The 22,223-nt window shown below is 35.8% G+C and overlaps 1 protein-coding gene across 1 annotated transcript in view; it reads right to left on the bottom strand.

Moving 5' to 3' along the window:
* Window positions 1–22,223, bottom strand: part of FZD3 (frizzled class receptor 3) — an 84,069-nt gene that overhangs the window by 34,563 nt on the left and 27,283 nt on the right. Inside the window, exon 3 of the mRNA XM_047091746.1 lies at window positions 18,173–19,190. Coding sequence (XP_046947702.1) covers window positions 18,173–19,190 — 1,018 coding nt within the window. The remainder of the gene's footprint in view (window positions 1–18,172; window positions 19,191–22,223) is intronic.

The following is a 22,223-nucleotide window of genomic DNA, read 5'->3' on the forward strand; positions in this document are numbered from 1 at the left end:
CTATGCATCTTCCTTTTACTTTCCAAGCTTATCTTTTCCAATCTTTGGCCTATTGACTTATTTCTAACCCTGTGAAAATAAATACAGTAAGCTGATTAGGAAGGAATTAACTAGTAAATGCTCAGGAAGGTAACCACAGAGTATTATTATCTCAAAAATTTATCATGACATCTTGATATATTGTGCCTATTATTTAATTAACTTCATAAAAACCCACAAATGAGGTTAAGGCTTAAAGCCAAAATCTATCCAATAACTTAAAATGAAAACAAAAATAATTCAGTTATCTCATTCCAGTCTACCATTGTTTTGCCTTGATGGCATTATGAAAATTACTTCTTCAGAAGTTACACTTGATTAATAAAGCACATCATCTTGAATTTTCATCCAAATTATATCTGAGAGAAAAAATAATCACTGTGATGTCACTTTAGTCTTACAAATTAGAAATAACTAGAAAATGGAAAGTATACTATATACATATACTTTACAATATGTATGCGATAACTGGGAAGCAAATAATTAAAAACTTTGTAGAATTTACACTTGATCTTGATGCACATAAAGAATTCTCATGTTCTGGGGCGCCTGGATGGCTCAGTCGGTTAAGCGGCCGACTTCGGCTCAGGTCACGATCTTGCGGTCCGTGGGTTCGAGCCCCGCGTCAGGCTCTGTGCTGACCGCTCAGAGCCCGGAGCCTGTTTCGGATTCTGTGTCTCCCTCTCTCTCTGACCCTCCCCCGTTCATGCTCTGTCTCTCTCTGTCTCAAAAATAAATAAACGTTAAAAAAAAATTAAAAAAAAAAAAAAAGAATTCTCATGTTCATTCACAATATAATGATGCCCATTCATCTTGTGAAAAGCATAATCTTTCTTTTTTAGATTAAAAAAATAAACTAGTTTTCTCCCCCCAACAAATAAAGGGTAAATCATTCTAAAAGTTCCATTCTCTCTTCCAAAATATTAACTAAAGAAACTAAATTAGTATGTCATTAAGTATAAAATAATGTAACAGAAACATGGTTTAGATTTTGCCAAGCATTACTACAACAGATCAACTTCCTCAGCCTTGCAAAAACTATTTAGGGGATAGACCATGTTCAGAAATGAGTTATTTGAAACTCCTCAAAATTGCTCTGCAATCTCATGATTTACAGATTAATAAAACAAGACATTAATGAAAGAAATGCAAGACAAACAAATGGAAAGGTAACTTGTGCTCATGAATTAGAAAAATTAATATGGTTGAAATGTCCATTATTGCCTAAGAAAATCTACAGATTAAATGCAATCCCTACCAAAATTCCAATGGCATTTTCACAGAAATAGAACAAATAATCCTAAAATTTGTTTGGAACAACAAAACACAAAATAGCCAAAGCAACCTTAAGAAAGGAGAACAAAGATGGAGACATCACGCTCCCTGGTTTCAAACTATATTACAAAGCTATAGCAATCAAACCAGTATGGTATTGGCATAAAAACAGACATGCAGATCAACAGAACAGAATAGAGAGCCCAGAAGTAAATGCATGCATACATATATGGTCAGTTAATTTACAACAAAGGAGTTAAGAATATACAATGGGGAAAGGATAGTCTCTTTAATAAACTGTGTCAGGAAAACTAGACAGTTTTAATCCATACACAGAAAAGGATTCAAAATAGATTAAAGACTTGAATGTAAGATCTGACACCATTAAACTCCTAGAAGAAAATACAAGCAAAGCAGTAAGCTCCGTGACTTGGTCTTGGCAATAAATTTTGGGATCTGACATCAAAGGCAAAAGTAACAAAATCAAAACTAAACAAGTTGCACTACATCAAACTAAAAAGTTTCTGCAGAGCAAAGGAAAGCATCAACAAAAGGATGCTTCCATACAACCCACTGTATGGAAGAAAATATTTGCAAATCATATAGTTGATAAGGGATCAATATCCAAAATACAGAAATAACTCATACAACTTCAAAGCAAAACAACAATCAATCCAATTTAAAAATGGGCAGAAGATCTGAAGAGACAGCTTTCTGAAGACATGGCAGACATGTACATGAAAAGATGTTCAACATGGCTAATTATCAGGGAAATGCAAATCAAAACCACAACATCACCTCACACCTGATACAAGGACTATTATCAAAAAGGCAAGAATGCATCAGCAAGGATGTGGAGAAAAGGGAACCCTTGTTCCCTATGGTGCAGGCACTATGGAAAACAGTGTAGAGGTTCCTCAAAAACTTAAAACTAGAACTACCATATGATCCAGCAATTCCACTTATGGGTATTTCTCAAAAGAACATGAAAACACTAACTTGAAAAGATCTATGCACCCCCGTGTTCACTGCAGCATTATTTACAATATCAAGATACAGAAACAACCTGTGTCCACTGACAGATGAAGTGATAAAGAAAATCTGTACACACACACACACACACACACACACACACACACACACACACACACACACACACAATCTTAGCCAGCCATACAAAAGGATGAACTTTTGCCGTTTGTGGCAGTATGATTGGATCTTTACAGCATCATGCTAAATAAGTCAAACAGAGGAAGACAAATGCCATATGATCTCACTTATATGTGGAATCCAAGAAACAAAACCAAGCTCACAGATACAGATTGGTAAAACAGATTGGTAGTTAAGAAATGAGTGAAGGGGGTCAAAAGGTACAAACTTCCAGTTTTAAAATAAGTCATAGAGATGTAATATATAGCATGGTGACTAAAGTTAATGCTACAGTATCACATATTTAGAAGCTACTAAGAGTAAATCTTAAAAATTTTTCTAAGAAAAAATTGTTACAATTATGTATGGTAATAAATGTTAACTAGACTTATTGTGGTGATTTCACAGTATATACAAACATTGAATCATTATGTTGTACACCCTGTCAATTATACCTCAATTAAAAAAACCTGATCTTACATTTTAATACTTAAAATGATAAAAACAATTTTCATTTGGAATAGGCACAAACTTTTCAATTTCATGAATATATTCTGAAACACCTGAATCACTTTCCAGAAAGCCTGAGTTTCTATTAATCACGTTCACTTTAAAAAATAGTTTTCCTTTCGGGGCGCCTGGGTGGCGCAGTCGGTTAAGCGTCCGACTTCAGCCAGGTCACGATCTCGCGGTCCGTGAGTTCGAGCCCCGCGTCGGGCTCTGGGCTGATGGCTCAGAGCCTGGAGCCTGTTTCCAATTCTGTGTCTCCCTCTCTGTCTGCCCCTCCCCCGTTCATGCTCTGTCTCTCTCTGTCCCAAAAATAAATAAACGTTGAAAAAAAAAATTTAAAAAAAAATAGTTTTCCTTTCAATTAGGCCAAGGCTAGGAAAGCTCTTTGAAATTTTCATTAAGACATGCATGAAATATGGTTTTATGGTTCTACTTTATGTTTACAGGTATAAAGCAAAAGTTATGACACCTAGCATCAAAATACATGGTTAATTATGCTTTCTGGATCTTAAGGTCAAAAATGGTTAAGGAATGAAGGGAATTAAATTTAGTGACTTCTGTGTGCTGAGCTCTTTTAAGTATATTATGTCTTTCTCAAGACAGTCTCAGAGGAAAAAAAAATTCTGTATATAAATACAAGAAGCTATGGACACGGGGTGAAAATTGAGAATATGAGGAATAAAAGTAGGAATAATGCTTTTCACTATACATTTTTACTATTATTAATCATTCTAACACAGCACCTATTCAAAAAGTTTAAAAACAATCAGGAAAAAAACCCCCAAACCTCTGAAGAACAAGTGGCCAATGGGGGAGGGGGCAGGAGAGAAAGCAAAAAAGGGTAGAGAGAAGGGCATTTAATCAGGGATTCTGGAATAATTGATTTCTGATGCAACTCACTGATTGAAGCATTAACCCAATGATGGTCTATATACTTTTGTACTTTTTTTTCCACTGGATTTTAGGTATATATTTAAAAACCCCAAATTATGCAGTTACTAGGATTTTACAGAAACTGTATTTGCTTTGCTTAATATCCAATTTTATTTCCTTGTCATTCTTTCATCTCCTATCCCTCAGAGATCATTTCATTCTTCTTGAAATACAACCTTTAGAAATGCCTTTAGTACAAGTCTCTTGGTGATAAACTCTGTTTTTGTTTATACGGAAATGGCTTCATTTCATCCTTGTTCTTGAGAACAGGCTGAATTCTCTAGAAGATGCAGAATTGAATTTTGGGGTATTAAGGCATTTATGAGGAAGAGACCTGTGAAGCAAAGGGTTCCATGGAAGCAGGACTGAGGAAAGGAAAAAGTGACCTGCCATGAATTCTCAGAAAAGCCTCCACTAACTGGTAGGGAGTCCTGGAGCAAATAATGACCTTTAAAATGTCCCACTTTGGGCCAATCGCCAGGGCTTCTCAGCCCACCCTAACAATTGGTAGTTGCAGGCCATCCCAGGAAGGGATGAAGTCAGATAAGGCAGCTCTCTGCAGCTGAAAGGGTGTCTGCTAACCACACTTCCTGCAATGGAGAGTCTTTCTTTGAAGGGGATCTGGCAGTGCATCTCCATGCTTACCACAGCAGTTTCACAAGGTGCAAAATTCTGGTTGAAGTTTTTCTCCATATTTAAAGATATTATACTGTCTTCTATTTTCATTGTTGTTGTGGACTCTGCTATTATTCTGTTGGTCTTTTTTGTTGTTTTGGGTTGGGGTTTTTTTTTTTTTTTTTTTTTTTTTTTTTTTGATGAGCTGTCCTTTCTTTGTTTACAGTTTTCAAGATTTTTGTCTCTGGTGCTCACCAAAAGTTTCACAAAAGTGTTATTCTTATTTATTCTGCTAGGGGTATATAGTACCTCCTTGATCTATGGATTCACATATTTGCAGTTTTGTAAAATTTACAGCCATTACCTCCTTAAATATTGTCTCCTATGCATTATTTCAGTTTTCTCCTCTAGCAACTCATTTCCTGGGACTCTAATTTTCCTCTTTTTAAACTTCTCATTCTGTCCTCCATTTCTCTTAATATCACTTTCATATTTTCCCTGTCTCTCTTCTTGCATTCTGGGTAACTTTTTCACCTACATACACCAGTTAAATTTCTCTTTAAACAGCAGTCTAAACTGTTTTGCATTTCAAAATTCAGTTTCTATTTCAAAAATTGTTTCTAGACATCTGATTTTTTTAAACAAAAACTGTTATTTATTCCAAGTAGTTTCTTGTAGATTGGTAATCTTTGTGACTATACCTGTTATTTCTATAAATATTACATAGTTATCTATTATTATCTCACAATTTCAGTATCTGTGGTTCTAAGTTTGATGTTGTTATATGGAATGACTCAGTCATAGGAATGACTCAGTCATAGGGGCTTGTCTTCTAATGTGTTTGGGAGCATTATATTGCCAGCTATTTGGTTAATTACTCAGTGGGGATCCTGCAGAAAAGAATTTGCTTCTGCTGATTGCCAGGACATAGAACTAACTTGCAAACACTTAAACCTCTGACTCTGGTGATCTAGGCTCACAAGGAGTACTTGACTCCCTTTCTTAACCTTAACTTCCCAGCTGGCTCAGGTCTCAATTTCCACCACCAACCCTCAGACAACCCCTCCCCTTCCATTTGCCTGAGAGCCCCGGTTTGACCAGCCCTAACTTCTTACTGTGCTCGTTCCAATTTATATTTTTGAAGTGGGGAACCATTTGGTGATCTCTCCTAAATCATGTAAGATCAGTGATGTCTCAAATAGTATATTGTCCCCAGATTTTATTGGTTCAGGCTTTAATTGTTGATGCTTCCATTCAGACATATTGTCAGGAGTCTTATTGTCATTAGGAAGTTGAGTGTATTTTTAATTTTGCTAGTGCTCTACTAAGAGACAAACTTCTTAGCTCTTTCTTTAGCAAAATCTGAAAATATCAGTGAACTCAGTCACCTGATAAAATATATAAGGTCACTAATAAAACAGGTGTGATTCACTAAAGGATACAAAATGGAAGATTTCATATTTGACATAATCGGACAGGTGGTTAGTATTAAAAAAAATCACACACACAAAATATATTTATTTGGAATTAACAGCTAATCATCTGATGTAAGGTCAAGGCTTTTTCTTTAATTGCTGATCTGCTAATTAATATTTGTCATTTCTTAGATGTTACAAGCTTTTCACCATCCATGATTTCCAGTTTCTATTTCTTTAAGGTGAACAGAGAACTCAAATACTCATAAAGCAATCTATGTGCAAATCCTTGATGTTTTTCAGTCTCCTCAACCCAACCTTTAACACTTCACCTTGCCTATATTAACTTCAATCTTTTTAAAAAGCATCTTGACTTCATCAAGTCTTTCCAAAGCAGTCAACTTAAGTTTCATGAAAATAATGCTTTCTTTTCCAATCCATTCTTCACTGGTTTACCTATTATTTAATTCAATTCTGCACTGAAGTAACACATACTACTTGACATAAACAGGTTTTAGAATAAACATAATGAATTTAGAATAGACACCATTAACATGTAACCCTACTGGTAAGGAAGTCTGTAGGTATTCCAGAAAATAGTCTTCCAGCCCAAGCATCCAACACGCACTGATTATCAGTTTATTTTATAGAAGGCTTGGGAAATATCCTTCAACCTAGCAAGTCAGAAAGGTGTCTGATACAGACCAAGAACAAAATGGAATCCACAGAGAGAACAAATATGGCAGTGTACCAACAGATGAACATTTTGTAAGAGGAGGAAAATAACTGAAAAGGATTGGGTGAAAACTCTAATAATCCTCTTTGTCTTTTTTCCCTTGCTGATGTGTCCCTTCCATTGTAAGGGCTATCAAAAGTAGGCAGCGATCTGGGAGAAAACAGGCATAAAGAAGGGTAGTTTATAAACACTCAGCTTTAAGCCTTAGGATAAGTGTTATTATTTTCAGATCTTCACTTTCTCCAATTAAGGTACAAGTGGTAAACGTCAGATATGGCCAAGACCAGAAGTCGACCTAGGACAAAAATTTATAAAGCAGATCATTTGGCCTTTCTCTTGTTAAAAAAGGGCAAGAGGAAAGCCATTAGACAGATGGACGCACACACATCCCTTTGAAAAAAACAGCACTGTAAGCAGCTAGTCAAGAATTTGGGCTTTAGAATTAGAGCCACCATTCTCTATCAGCTTTGCAAAATGTACTGTAATATTCACATAAGAACATATATTTGTATGCATAGTGCTATATTTAGTGGTAAATTTAAGACATCACTTATTTTTATTTTTTCCATAGTTACCCAAAAGGGATTACTGAGACAGCTAAGTGCCCCTGTATTGAACATTTTTAATACCATTATGTAATTGAGTAAAATAATGATTCTCAGAAGCAGTAATGAGAAGTGAAACAGTGACAATTTACATGGGACACAAAAATGCCACAGTTCACCATGTTATGAAAGAGTGATAAAGAATAATGTTTGCTGTAGATCAGGGGTTGGCAAACTACAGCCTGCAGACCAAATTTGCTGCAATTCTGTTTTTGTAACTCAAGCTTTATTGGAACTTCCATTTGTTCATGTACTGTCTATGGCTGCTTTTGTATTACACCAGCAGAGTTGAGTAGTTTTAACAAAAAACATACAGCTGGCAACGCTTCAAATATTTACTATCGGATCTTTTACAGAAAGTTTGTTATGCCCTGCTGTAGACTGTGGCAAGCAAACTGAATTATTCCTAAAAAACCATTTGTACACCAGATATATCTGAACGTAAGACTTACACTAAACTCATGGCTTCAGCTATTCTGTGTAACAGAAGCCAGAATAATAGGGACTTGTATGTTTCAATCTATTTATCCAAAAGTGCCATTGTGACAGCATTTTACAACCTATATATGATAGTATTAATAGTTTTCTATAAATTTAGTATTTAATATTTTATATATGTTTGTACAAGGAATATATTTTTTCAGGGAATTCTCTTTTCCTCCACTACAGACACTAAACAAATCTGAGGAAAAATTAATTTGGTGCTAGGAAGTCACAGGCAACATTTACCACTTTAAAAATTAGCAGAAAAAAAAAGATTGGTAGTACTATATATATCTACACAGAATTACTCACTGTGGGAAGTGTCCCATATTACCCATTTCCCCTATGGTCCTTTCATAGGCATTGCTGATACCTTTGGGAATTGCCTGGTAAAGTGAAGCACTCTTATCAGAAAATGAAGCTAAAATCTTAACAAGTTAGATTTGACGTTATTCTGCTATTTTTGCATTTTTCTGGATCAAGACTAGATAAATAACAGATGGGTTCCCTTGTGTGACTGAATTCAAATACAATTTTTTGTTTGCTATAAGATTTTTTTTTCAGAATTCTACAAATGGCTCTAATGTGAAAGTGACAGTTTTAGCTAAGCTGCTTGTATAATGGTAACATATTTCTATTACCAAAACACAGGTTCTAGTATCAAAATTCCTTGAGACATAGAGCACTGAATTGGATGGATGGAAGAGATTTAAAAAAAATGAAGGGGCAGTTTAGGAAAGGACACGTGTTCTTTTGAAAATGAATGCTTAAAAGAAAAAAAATGAAGGATAGGGATAATCTTTCTTCAAATCTCAATTATTATGTACTTGTAACAGCATTACTGAAATTTTTCTTTGTGCAAGGCACTCTACTACAAGGTTTAAATTTATTGGTTCATTGAATCTTCACAGCTACCCATGAGGTAAATATTACTATATTTAACCTATTGTTTGTGTTTTACATAAGGAATTGAGCTCAGAATGTTAGGGGCAGAACATAAAGCCAGCCAATATGACTTAAAAGCCCATTTTTTAACCAATATATTATGTTCAAATGGCTTTCTAAGAATATCAACAATCTTTGAGACTTTAACTATTTTATAAAATGCTTTAAGCTTCTTTGAAGGCACTAAATAGAGTGAATTATTTTTAAAGAAAAAAACTCCCCAAGTACCTGGAAAATTATTGTGTTCTTTAAATAATACATAAGATAGAAACATATTCTAGGAATATACTCTACTGATCTTAAACTATAAAATATGCACCATTCTGACAACTCAGGCTAAATTTCATAATTAATTCTGGATTCAGGCATTAAATACTACTTTCTCAAGTATTATTTTAAAAAATTTAATGTTTATTTATTCTTGAGACAGAGACAGAGCGTGAACAGGGGAGGGGCAGAGAGAGAGGGAGACACAGAATCTGAAACAGGCTCCAGGCTCTGAGCTGTCAGCACAGAGCCCAACGCAGGGCTCAAACGCACGAACTGTGAGATCATGACCTGAGCCGAAGTCGGACACTTAACCAACTGAGCCACCCAGGCGCCCCTCTTAAGTACTATTTAATACATTTTTAAAAATCATTCTTGCTAAATAGTTGGCATAAAGTATTTTAAATATTTTAGAAGACTTTACACCAGCCCATTTTCCTTCAAATTATTTCTTCAAACTAATACACGCAATTTGCATTAAATGCAATTAGTGTTCTAAGAGAATGATCAACTACTTCACAAACCTATTGTTTAAATATTTGAAACTTCAGTAACATGCAAAATGACTATTAAGCAACCTTATTTTAACTTTTTTTTAAGTTTATTTTGAGAGAGAGAGAAAGAGAGAGACAGAGCAAGCAGGGGAGGGGCAGAGAGAGAGGGAGAGAGAATCCCAAGCAGGCTCCACACTGCCAGTGGGGAGCCTGATGTGGGGCTCGAACCCATGAACAGACAGAACTGTGAGATCATGACCTAAGCTGACTGAACCACCCAGGCTCCCTGCAACCTTACTTATCTTAGAGCCAACTTATTCAAATATTATGTTAAGTCACCTGAAGAGGCTACCCCAAGGACAACATCATTGTTTAATACATTTAAAAAACTTCCCATTAGGAATTATTATCAGAGGCTGTTAAGTATTCTTTCAGGTATGCTCAGTGATATGACTTCAAATAGGAATTTGTGATCTCCGGTGCTCAATTCATAAGTCTATATGATTCCTCTAAAGGAAAATTCTGAATAAAAACTAATACAAATTCTGGGGCGCCTGGGTGGCTCAGTCAGTTAGGCGTCCGGCTTCAGCTCAGGTCACGATCTCACGGTCCGGGAGTTCAAGCCCCGCGTCGGGCTCTGTGCTGACAGCTCAGAGCCTGGAGCCTGTTTCAGATTCTTTGTCTCCCTCTCTCTCTGCTCCTCCCCTGTACATGCTCTGTCTCTCTCTGTCTCAAAAATAAATAAACGTTAAAAAAAAAAAATGAAAAAAAAATACAAATTCTAATACTTGAATATTAAAAAAAATCATAAAGTAGGACAAATACTGTATGATCCCATTTATATGAGGTACCTAGAGTAGTCAAATTCATACAGACATAAAGTAGATGATCATTGCCAGAGGTAGAGAGGCAGGGAAAAATGGGAGTTAATGATTAACAGGTAGAGAGTTTTTAAGAAGATGAAAAGGTTTCTGGAGATAGACAGTGGTGATGGTTGCACAACAATGTGAATGTACTTAATGCCACAGAACTGTACACTTAAAAATGGTTAAAATGGTAAATCTTATGTTATCACTTATTGGGGATATCTTACCACAATTTAAAAAAAAAAAAAAAACTAACCCAGATGGCCGGTGCTATTGTTGGTCAGTGGGCTATAGTTTGGATGGGCTATAGTTTGCTGACCCCTGACACAGTTTATTAACGTAACTCTGAGTAAGTCGTATTATTCTTACTGCTTCACCTTCCTCCCATTAGAGTGTCAGAAATGAAGCCATACTATCTATTTCATATGGTTCTTGTGGATATCAAGATAACAGATTTTAACCAAAACGAAGCTTATAGTAGTAAGACTTCATATTTACAGCACTTTTTTTTTTGAACAAGCAAGATTTAATTCAACATCTATTACTTAAACAAGATTGAAAAGCAGGAGTCACAAGAGAATTAATGAGATTCACACACAGACTAAAGCTTTAATCACGCCTGCACTATGTTCCAGAATAGCCTCTAAACTATTATGCTAAATGTTTTTTGTTGTTTTTTGAAATATTTTACAGCTTTATTGATATATATATATTTACATAAAATTCATCCTTTTAAAGTGCACAGTTGAGAGTTTTTAGTATATTCAGAGTTGTGCAACCATCACCATAATCTAATTTTTTGTTATATATGTATTTTTAATGCAAGGCAGTTAACATATAGTGTAATAATGGTTTCAGAGTAGAATTTAGTGATTCATCACTTACATATAACACCCAGTGCTCATTCCAAGTGCCCTCCTTAATGTCCATCACACATTTAATACATCCCCCCCACTCTCCTCCTTCAGGCAGCCCTCAGTTTGTTCTCTGTATTTAAAAGTCTCTTATGGTTTGACTCCCTCTCTGTTTTTATCTTATTTTTCCTTATGTTCATCCATTTTGTTTCTCAAATTCCACGAGTGAAATCATATAACTTTCTCTGACTTATTATGCTTCATATAATACATTCTAGTCCCATCCACGTTGTAGCACATGGCCAGATTTCATTCTGATCACTAAGTAATATTCCACTGTGTGTATATATACCACATCTTCTTTACCCATTCATCAGTCAATGGACATTTGGGCTCTTTACACACTTTGGCTATTGTTGATAGTGCTGCTATAAACACTGGGGTGCATGCAGCATTTTTGTAACCTTTGGTATCCTAAATACCTAGTAGTGCAATTGTTGGGTAATAGGGTAGCTCTAATTTTAATTTTTTAAGTTTATCCATTTATTTTTGAGAGAGTGAGCAAAAGTGGGCAGAGAGAGGGAGACAGAATCCAAAGCAGGCTATAGGCTCTGAGCTGTCAGCGCAGAGCCCAACGTGGGGCTTGAACCCACGAACTGCAAGATCGTGACCTGAAGTCTGACGCTCAACCAAATAAGCCACCCAGGTGCCTCTATTTTCAACCTTTTGAGGAACCTCCATACTGTTTTCCAGAGTGGCTGCACCAGTTTGCATTCCCACCAACAGTGCAAAAGCGTTCCCCTTTCTCTGCATCCTTGCCAAAGTTTGTTTCCTGAGTTGTTAATTTTAGCCATTCTGATAGGTGTGAGGTAGTATCTCATTGTGGTTTTGATTTGTATTTCCCTGATGATGAGTGATGCTGAGCATCTTTTCATGTGTCTGTTAGCCATCTGGATGTCTTCTTTGGAAAAGTATCTGTAAATCTCTTCCACCCATTTCTTCACTGGATTATTTATTTTTTGGGTGTTGAGTTTGAGAAGTTCTTTATAGATTTTGGATATAACTCATTATCCAATACGTCATTTGAAAATACCTTTTCCCATTCTGTTGGTTGCCTTTTCGTTTTATTGTTTGTTTCCTTCTCTGTGCAGAAGATTTTAGTATCCCAATGAGGTCTCAAAAGTTCTTTCTTGCTTTTGTTTCCCTTGCCTCTGGAGACATGCCAGTAAGAAGTTGCTACTGCCAAGGTCAAAGAGGTTGTTTCTGGTTTTGTCCTGTACGATTTTAATGGTTTCCTGTCTTACACTTAGGTCTTTGATCCATTTTAAATTTATATTTGTGTATGGTGTAAGAAAGTGGACCAGGTTCATTCTTCTGCATCTTACTGTCCAGTTTTCCCAACACCATTTGCTGAAGAAAGTCTTTTTTCCACTGGGTATTCTTTCCTGCTTTGTTGAAGATTACTTGGCCATACATTTATGGGTCCATGTTTGGGGTCTCTATTCTGTTCCATTGATCTGAGTGTCTTGTTTTTGTGCCAGCACGATACTGTCTTGATGATTACAGCTTTGTAATAGTTTGAAGTTTGGAATTGTGATGCCTCCAGCTTTTTCTTTTTCAACATTACCTTTGCTATTTGGGATCTTTTCTGGTTCCACACAAATTTTAGAATTGTTTCTTCTAGCTCTGTAAAGAATGCTGATGTTATTTTGATGGGGATTGCACTGAACATGTAGATTACTCTGGATAGTATAGACATTTTAATAATATTTATTCTTCCAATCCATAAGCATGGAATGTTTTTCCATTTCTTTGTGCTTTCAATTTCTTTCATACGCTTTCTATAGTTTTCAGTAAACAAATCTTTTACCTCTTTGGTAAGGTTTATTCCTAGCTATCTTATGGTTTTTGGTGCAACTGTAAATGTGAAGACAAAGGTTAATACTAACTCTGGGGGGAAAAATACATACTGCAGGAAATTAAAAAAACAATGTATGTACTTGAGAATTATTAATCCATGAGGTGTTAGTGTGAAATACACCCCTTCCATCAGATTTAGGAAATTTTCAATGAAGAAAAAGAGGCCAGAGAGTCCGTAACTTGAATTAATAAAAGGTTGTCAAAAAGAAAAAAAAAAAAAAATCACAAATATGCTTGGAGCCAAGTATGAGAAACAAAATGAGTGACCAACATGGTTAATAATAGTTTTTTGGTTAAATTTAAAATGACTATGGTAATTTTTTTAAGTTTATTTATTTTGAAACAGAGTACAAGTGGGGGAGGGGCAGAGAGGGAGAGAGAGAGAGAATCTCAAACAGGCTCCATGCTGCCAGTGCAGAGCCTGATGCAGGGATCAAACTCACAAAACCGCAAGATCATGACCTGAGCCAAAACCAGAGTTGGATACTTAACTGAGCCACCCAGAAGAGCCTAAAATGACTATTAAATGCACTTAAACAATTGGAAAATATTGAAAATGTATGAGTTAAGCTTTTAAGAATACAGAAAAACAAAGTAATTCTAAGAAAAGCATTAGTAAGAAAATTAACACAGAAATAACTGAATTAAAAAGATAATCCTCTAACAAGACTGATCAAGGTAGAATAAAGAGAACATACATTACAAACAAATAAATGGTAACAATTCACAAAACAAAACATACATGAATAACTTTATACCAGTGTATTTAAAAAGTTAGATAAAATAATATTCAAAAAAGTATATAAATTAACAAAATGCCCTAAGAAGAAATAAAGCTATGGGGCACCTGGGTAGATCAGTCAGTTAAGTGTCTGACTTTGGCTCAGGTGGTGATCTTGCAGTTCATGAGTTTGAGCTCTACACTGGGCTCTGGGATGACAGCTCAGAGCCTGGAGCCTGTTTCAGATTCTGTGTCTCCCTCTCTCTCTGCCCCTCCCCTGCTTGCACTCTGTTTCTCTCTCTCTCTCTCAAAAATAAAAAAAACATTAAAAATAATTTTATTTAAAAAGGAGAAATACAACTATTACTATTTGAGAAACTGAAATAGTAATTTAAAAACCTAGTGTCTTCCACAACTTCTCTCTTCTTACTTTAAAGATATTAGGACAGTTTTTAACAGGAGGCTATACCAACTCTTTCAAAGAGCAGATAGCCCCTATTTGCTGTAAAAATTATTTCAGAGAATTAAAGAAAAAAAACCATCTCTCTTTATGAAGTTGTTATAACCTTGACACTCAGAACTGGACAATACAAGAAAAGTAAAAATTATCACAAACTATTTTACTTATGAGTATAGATGCAAAAATCTTAAAATGTAAGAACCAGAAAGCAAGCAAGAGACAAATCTGTCCTTTGCAGACAACAATTCTACAAAGAATATTTAAAAGAATCTACATGATTAGAATTCAAAAAAAAGAGTTCAGCAGAGATGGATGCTTGAGCATCCATTATATTACTTACTATATGTCTATATATTTAAAACATTTTACAATATAAACTTCCTTAAAAGGAAACACATTTTAAAAAATAAACTAGAGCTATGGCATTACTATAAATACATCTCAAAAACTAAATGTTAAAAGTTAAAAAACCAAGTTACAGAAATATGTGTAGTATAGTATCATTGTATTACATATTATGTAAAACAAAGTTACTATAGCTCATACATATTGGCAGTTGTATAGACTTTCATGGAATGGCATACTCAAGTTCAGGATGACAGTTACCTCTGGGTAGGGAATAAGAGGTGAAGAGGCCTGGGGAAGGGTACATAGGGAGCTTCAGACAAATCTGTCAAGATTTCTTTCAAAAGTCTGAAGCAAGGGGCACCTGGCTGGCTCAGTCAGTAGAGTGTGTGACTCTTGATCTCGGGGTTGTGATTCAAGCCCCGCGTTGGGTGTTGAGCTTACTTAAAAATTTTAAATAAACAAAGCGTAAAGCAAATACATTATTTGGTAAAGCTTGGTACTGGATGGTTTTAAGAAGCCCATATTCATATATGTATATATACACACAAATGCGTGTAAATAACAGTAGGAACAATAATAGGTGAAGAAAATGAAAGCTAACATCCACGCACTTATTATGTAGCAGGCACTCTTCTAAGTGTGTGTGCTTCTCTACTCCTAAGAACAACCTCAGGGGATAGATTCTACTTATATTTCTACCTAATATTATCTATCTATTACTATTTTACTACTATTACAGTCTATTATTCATTTTACAGATGAGGAACTAAAGCAGAGAGAGGTGAAGTTGGCCTAAGGTTATAAAGCTAGTAAATAATGAAAGTAAGATATGAAGCTGGGATTCATGTTCTAGGGTTTACAGCTTAATAACTATGTTATTGTTGTTAAGTCATTCTCTATTCTTTTCAGTATTCATTTCCAATGTTATTTCTATATGCTGGAAATGAAAAACACTTTTTAACCCATGACCATAAAAAGATGCATACACACATACACATATTTCTGTGTAGCTCAAACTGATTATAAAGATGCCAAGGGGTGCATGGGTGGCTCAGTCGTTAAGCGTCTGACTCGATTCTGGCTCAGGTCGTGATCTCGTCGTTTTTGAGTTTGAGCTCCACGCTGGGCTCAGCACTGACAAGCATGGCAAGCCTGCTTGGGATTCTCTCTCTCCCTTTCTCTCTGCCCCTCCCCCCGCTCGTGCTGGCTCTCTCTCAAAATAAATAAATAAATATTAAAAAAAGATGTTGACAGGGGTGCCTGCCTGGGTGGCTCAGTTGGTTAAGCGTCTGACTTCAGTTCAGGTCATGATCTCATGGTTCATGGGTTTGAGCCCCACGTCAGGCTCTGTACTGACAGCTCAGAACCTGAAACCCGCTGCAGATTGTCTCCCCGTCACTCTGCCCCTCCCCCGCTTGCTCTCTCTCTCTCTCTCTCTCTCTCAAAAATAAATAAACATTAAAAAAAAAAAAAAGATGCTCATAGGGGTGCCTGTGTGGCTCAGCTGGTTAAGTATCCAACTTTGACTCAGGTCATGAACTCACCGTTTGTGAGTTTAAGCCCCAAATCGGGCTTTGTGACAGCTCTGAGCCTGGAGCCTGCTTTGGATTCTGTGTTTCCATCTCTTTCTCTGCCCCACCGCTGCTTGCATTCCGTCTCTCAAAAATGAATAAATGTTAAAAAAATATATATTAGAAAATAAAAAAAATTTAAAAAGATACTGAAAGAATTCTAGGAATGTCTTGAAAACAGTGGCATCCCAACTACTCTAATTTATCAATTTACATGTTTCAGGTTTGGTATTTTTTAGATCATCATTTCATAGTCAAATATTATTCTTTAATAGTCCTAAGATAACATATATTTAGAATCCTAAATAAGTTATATAGAGAAGCATATATGATGTAATTCTACCATCTCTCTCTCTCATTAAAGGCAAAATTCCATTACTTGGCTTCAGGTCTGAAAACTAATATTAAGAGTTTTCAATAAGTCATTCTGCCAAGAAATTCAATTTCAATTATTATTATTATTATTTTTTTGGTCTCTCAGTAGGAGTTGTTTTTTTTTTTAAAAGCCCAGAGGTAATATTTATACAATAATAAAAATATTTTGTATAGGACTGTTTATACCGCAAAATAAAAGAAGGGGAATTGGCATTCTCAGTCATTAAATATTTATAAGCATTAAGTGCTAATCACACTTTGTCCCCAGTACCACTGTTACCAGTTCTTGAAAATGTCTTTTCTCCATCTATAGCCACATTCTCAATGTTATCATCTACTAACCTACAGAATATGAATTCAGAAATTATGCAAATAAAGGGGCGCCTGGGTGGCTCAGTCTGTTAAGCTTCCAACTTCAGCTCAGGCCATGATCCCGTGGTTTGTGAGTTTGAGCCCCGCATTGGGCTCTGTGCTGACAGCTCAGAGCCTGGAGCTGCTTCAGATTCTGTGTCTCCCTCTTTCTCTGCCCCTCCCCTGCTCACACTCTGTCTCTATCAAAAATAAACAAACACTAAAATAAAAATAAATATAAAAATATGAAAAAAGTTCTTGCTTTCAAAGAGTTCACTGTCTAGCAGGGGAAAGAGACAAGTAAACAAAAATTATCTATAATACCTAAGTACTTTAATAAAGGTAATTAAAACATAAAGATCAGGGGAGATGAAAGGGTGGCTGGTGCACTTTTAACAGCAAACCTGAAACACAATGAAGGAGACAGCAGTGGAGACTGCTGTTTCAAGAAAACCTGTCTTGAAGGGAGGATGATAGCTAGGGGCACAGGTTCTAGAGAAGGTTTTAAGATAGAGACGTAACTTAGCATCAACTATTCTGGACTACTTTCCTTGCTTCATTCCTCCCTTAGCAATGAAATCTCAGTTTGAATATAAGAAGCAAGTCATCGAACATTTCTAAGCCTCGAATGAGACAGATGTTTAAGAACTCTAAATTATAAAGGAAACAAATAAATTATCTCAAATTCTTTCTAGACCTAAAATTCTATGATTTCATGACTATGATTATCCGTTTAAATTCGAAGGTAAATCATAAAATATTCACCATGCAAAAAAGAAAAACTAAGACCAATTAAGGGATGAACTAGTTCATACAAGTGCATTCTACTATTTTCTCAAAACTGTTAAAACAATTCCTCTTCCGACCATCAGTAAAATTTTCACAAAAGACAGTGCCTTTTTATCAGTTGGTAAAGTGCTTCTTGCTCTCAAACCTGTAGACTTCTAAACAATCAACAAGCAAACTATTTTGTGAGAACAGAAGTAAACTGCTTAAAAGCCCATAGCTTAGACTTGTAAAAGTCATCTTCTAAAAAGAAGATGTTTATGGAAATACGTGCATTACATTCTTTCTACAATGTATTTGTTCATTATCTTCACTTTAAAATTTTAATGTACAGGTTGAAATTCATAAACAGTTTTGTTTAAAATAAAAAAACTAGCTAAGATTAGATCTTCATAGTAATATGCCTTCTTTCCACTATTACACATTCTGAAATTTAGAACAAGGTTTCCCTTACCTGATATGGACATGGAATGTGATATTCTCTGCAGCGTTCTTGTATCCATGTTGTTTCCCAGATGCCACGGTAAGCTTGCTCATAAAAGTAGCATCCAATTACAACCAAGAGTGGTACGAGATAGAGAATGCTGAAAACACCAATCCGGATCATAAACTTCACCAATTTATCTTGGTTCTCCTTTTCTAATGGAATTTCAATTCGAACTCTGTTTAAGGATATAATGCCAGCTAAGAGGAGAGAAACTCCAACTACCACATACAGGCAGAGGGGAGCAAGAACAAAATATCTCAATGCATCAACATCGTAGAGGCCAACAAAACACACGCCACTGATATTGTCACCTTCAATTTTATTCATCGCTAAAAGGATGATAGTTAGAGTTCCGGGGATGCCCCATGCACTGGCATGAAATAGCAATGCTTTCTTCTCAATAGCTTCACTACCCCACTTTGGCACAGCTGCCAAGAACCATGTGATGGTAAGAATTACCCACCAAACACTGCCAGCCATAGTAAAAAAATAGAGTACCATAAAAAGCATGGTACAGGCTTTATTATGAGATCCTTGTGTCACTGTGGAAGCCTTATACTGTGAAGGGCTAGATGCATTGCAGGCTACTCGGTCCTCAAGCAAAAACCCAATGAAGAAAATTAATGATACCATCATGTAGCAGACTGCATAAAATATAATAGGTCTTTCAGGATAACGGAATCTTGTGACATCAATCAAAAAAGTTAAAAAAGTAAACAACGTGGCAGAGAGGCAAATGATTGAAATCAATCCTATGAAGTATCGAGCAAACGAAAGTTCTTCTCTCCTAAAGTACATATTTGGACAAGGAGGTGAACAATCACGCACGTGTAAAAAAGAATAACCAAGATCAGGATCAATTTTCAATTCTCGAGGACACCAAAAACCATAGTCCCTCTGCACTGCCACTGGAGCTCCTTCAGTAGGATCACCAGCTAAATTCAGATCCACAAGTCGAGGATATGGCTCATCACAATCTGGGAACCTAAAAAACAAAACAAAACAAGATGAGAACCATTTTCACTTACTGGGAAATCTATGGATACCAAACAATTTGGATTTCCAAATTTAGTACTCATGACCTTATTCATTCTTATATCCTTAGAGTACAATCACATTAAGTAGGAATAAAGTAAATGTTGATATCTTGTTTATGGGTCATACAACTAGATTTTCCATTGTTGATCAAAAAAGGATATGGTTTGGGGTGCCTAGGTGGCTCAATCAGTTGAGCGTCCGACTTCGGCTCAGGTTATGATCTCATGGTTCATGGGTTTGAGCCCCACGTCAGGCTCCGTGTTGACAGCTTGGAGCTTGAAGCCTGCTTTGGATTCTGTGTCTCCTTCTCTCTCTGCCTCTCCCCAACCCCCCACTGACACTCTGTTTCTCTCTCTCAAAAAATTAAGTAAAAACTTAAAAAAAATTTTTTTAAACTATATGGTTTTATACTTAATTTTGTTTTGACTTCAAAAACAGTACTTTTTTAAAGTTTATTATCTTTTTAGTAACCGCTATACCCAACATGGGGCTCAGACTCATGACTCCTGAGATCAAGAGTCCCATCCTCTTCTGACTGAGCCAGCCAGGTTCCCCAAACAGTACTCTTTATTACAATAGTCTAACATAGCTATCAATAAGTAACACTATACAAAGAAACTATTTCTGACATTATCTATTTATTATCTCCACTACTACCGTAACTACTAGAATTTTAGTTCTGTAAGAACCAAGACTATATTTTGTTCACTACTCATCTTCAGCATCTAGACTAGTGCCTAGCACAGGGGACACATCCAATTAACATTTGTTGAGTTAATGACTGTTGAAGAAATATATACATATAGACCTAACCCAAGTAATTAGAAATATGACTAGGAGCAGTGTGGAAGACAGACTTGGGCAAAAATGGGAGCAGAGATACTAGCTGAGCCAGAATGAAAACCAGATAAGGTAGGGGCACCTGGGTGGCTCAGTCGGTAGAACATGCAACTCTTGATCTTGGGGTTAAAAGTTCAAGACCCACACTGGGTGTAGAGATTACTTAAAAATAACAAAATCTTAAAAAAATAACATAAAACAAAGACAGATAAGGCAGTGGGAATGAGACAGACATGAAACTGGTTAGATAAAAGCAACAGTTTGTAACTGATTGGATGCAGAAGCTAAAGTCAATGAAGGAGAAACAGAAGATAACTTATAGAGAATTAAAAAACAAGCAAAGGAATAAATCAATTTCAGGTCTGTTGAAACTGAGGAATTTAAGACAAATGCAGGTTAGAATTTCCAAAATGGATGCTAGATACGCAGATTTGGAACTCAGCAGAAGAGTCAAGTCTAAGATTTAGGTGTAGGAGTCATTAGCAGATGAGTAAGAGTTAAAATGAGTGAGATGAGATCATCCAGGGAAAGCACATAGAATAAAAATGAATAGGTACAGAACTCTGTGAAGCACCAATATTTAAGGTGTAGAAAGAGGAACAGGATCCAAAAAAGAAAAAAAAAATTGAGAATAACTGGTCTGAGAAGTAGCCGACCACAATAGTTCATACATGAAGGCCTACATGATTTTCATGAAAAGAGGGCAAGCTGAGGTTGAGGGGAATATAGAATAAAGGCAAAATATGGGTTTGAAGCAAGAGATATAGATTTGGCAGAGATGCTGAGAGCAATAAACAAATTATTCTGTTGATCAAACTGGAAATTTACCAAAGACAAACAGCAAATAGAACGGCTATGGTTGGCATCATTAAATATATGGCATAATTAATCTGTTAGAAATTGATTCAATGGATCCAGCTGGGGATCTGAACAAGTTTAGTAGAAGGAATGAATTGAAATTGCTAGCAAGAATGTTATTACAAGTGATGGGGCACAAAGCTTAAGCTAAGTAAGGAAATAAATTAGATTAGGAAGAGGGATATGAGGAAGGGGAAATAAAAATCCAAAGTCTGGGAGTGTCAATTAAGTTCAAGAACAGTAGGAACAAGGATTTGAGCAATGCAGAAGAATGAAAGGTTGTTAGGGGCTCTGGGTGGCTCAGTCGGTTGAGCGTCCAACTTCAGCTCAGGTCATGATCTCGTGGTTGAGGAATTTGAGCCCCGCATCTGGCTCTGTGCTGACAGCTCAGAGCCTGGAGCCTGCTTCGGATTCTGTGTCTCCCTCTCTTTCTGTCCCTCCCTCGCTCATGCTCTGCCTCTGTCTCAAAAATAAACAAACAGTAAAAAAAAATTAAAAAAAAAAAAAAAAAGAATGAAAGGTTGTTATGAAAGATCACTGTGCCAGACTTTAAGGTTTCAGAGTTAGTCATAGTCAATCCCAGACAACAGTGAGGACATAAAATAGATTTAATCCCAACAAAACAAAGAAATAAAGATAATAATGAGATGTCTATACTTGTATACAAACTGTTAATATAAAAGACTACTAAACAGTGGGAGTTAATTACAAGAAACAAAATAGGGTTCTTGCCCAAGCAATTCATAGCTGTTATAAACACCAAGAAATTAACAGACTTCTAAAAGAGGAACTATAAACACTACCACATTCTTGGGGAGAAGGTGGATGAATGGTTACATGGGGCTAGATAAAAAAACAGGTTAAACATGTGGGAAACAGAATAAACAAATACAAGAAAGCAAAATGTCCGTGAACTGACTAGGAGAAACTAATATATGTTTTATTTCTTAAGTTTTTCAAATGCCAAATGAGAGTAACAAATCCTGCTATTAACCTACCTCCAAGGGCCATTGTTAGATGGTAAACAAAATTAATTTTAAACATGAAGGAAAAAAGAATGTTCACTGCAGCATTATTGATAACAGCAAACACCCAGAAATAACTTAAGTGACCATCAACAGGAAATGGCCAAATTACCCTAGAATATTAATACCATTATGTAGCAATTAAAAGGAATGAACCAAACCTACAGATACAACTATATACACATATAAAAAAAATTAATGTTGTTTATAGATATGTATATATGTAGCAAGAGTATAAAAACAAATATAGGAATGAT

This window comes from Lynx rufus, unplaced genomic scaffold (assembly GCF_022079265.1).
Source record: "Lynx rufus isolate CCGP_SWC_20201006 ecotype Redwood Valley unplaced genomic scaffold, mLynRuf1.p SCAF_3, whole genome shotgun sequence".
In the NCBI taxonomy this organism is placed as follows: domain Eukaryota; kingdom Metazoa; phylum Chordata; class Mammalia; order Carnivora; family Felidae; genus Lynx; species Lynx rufus.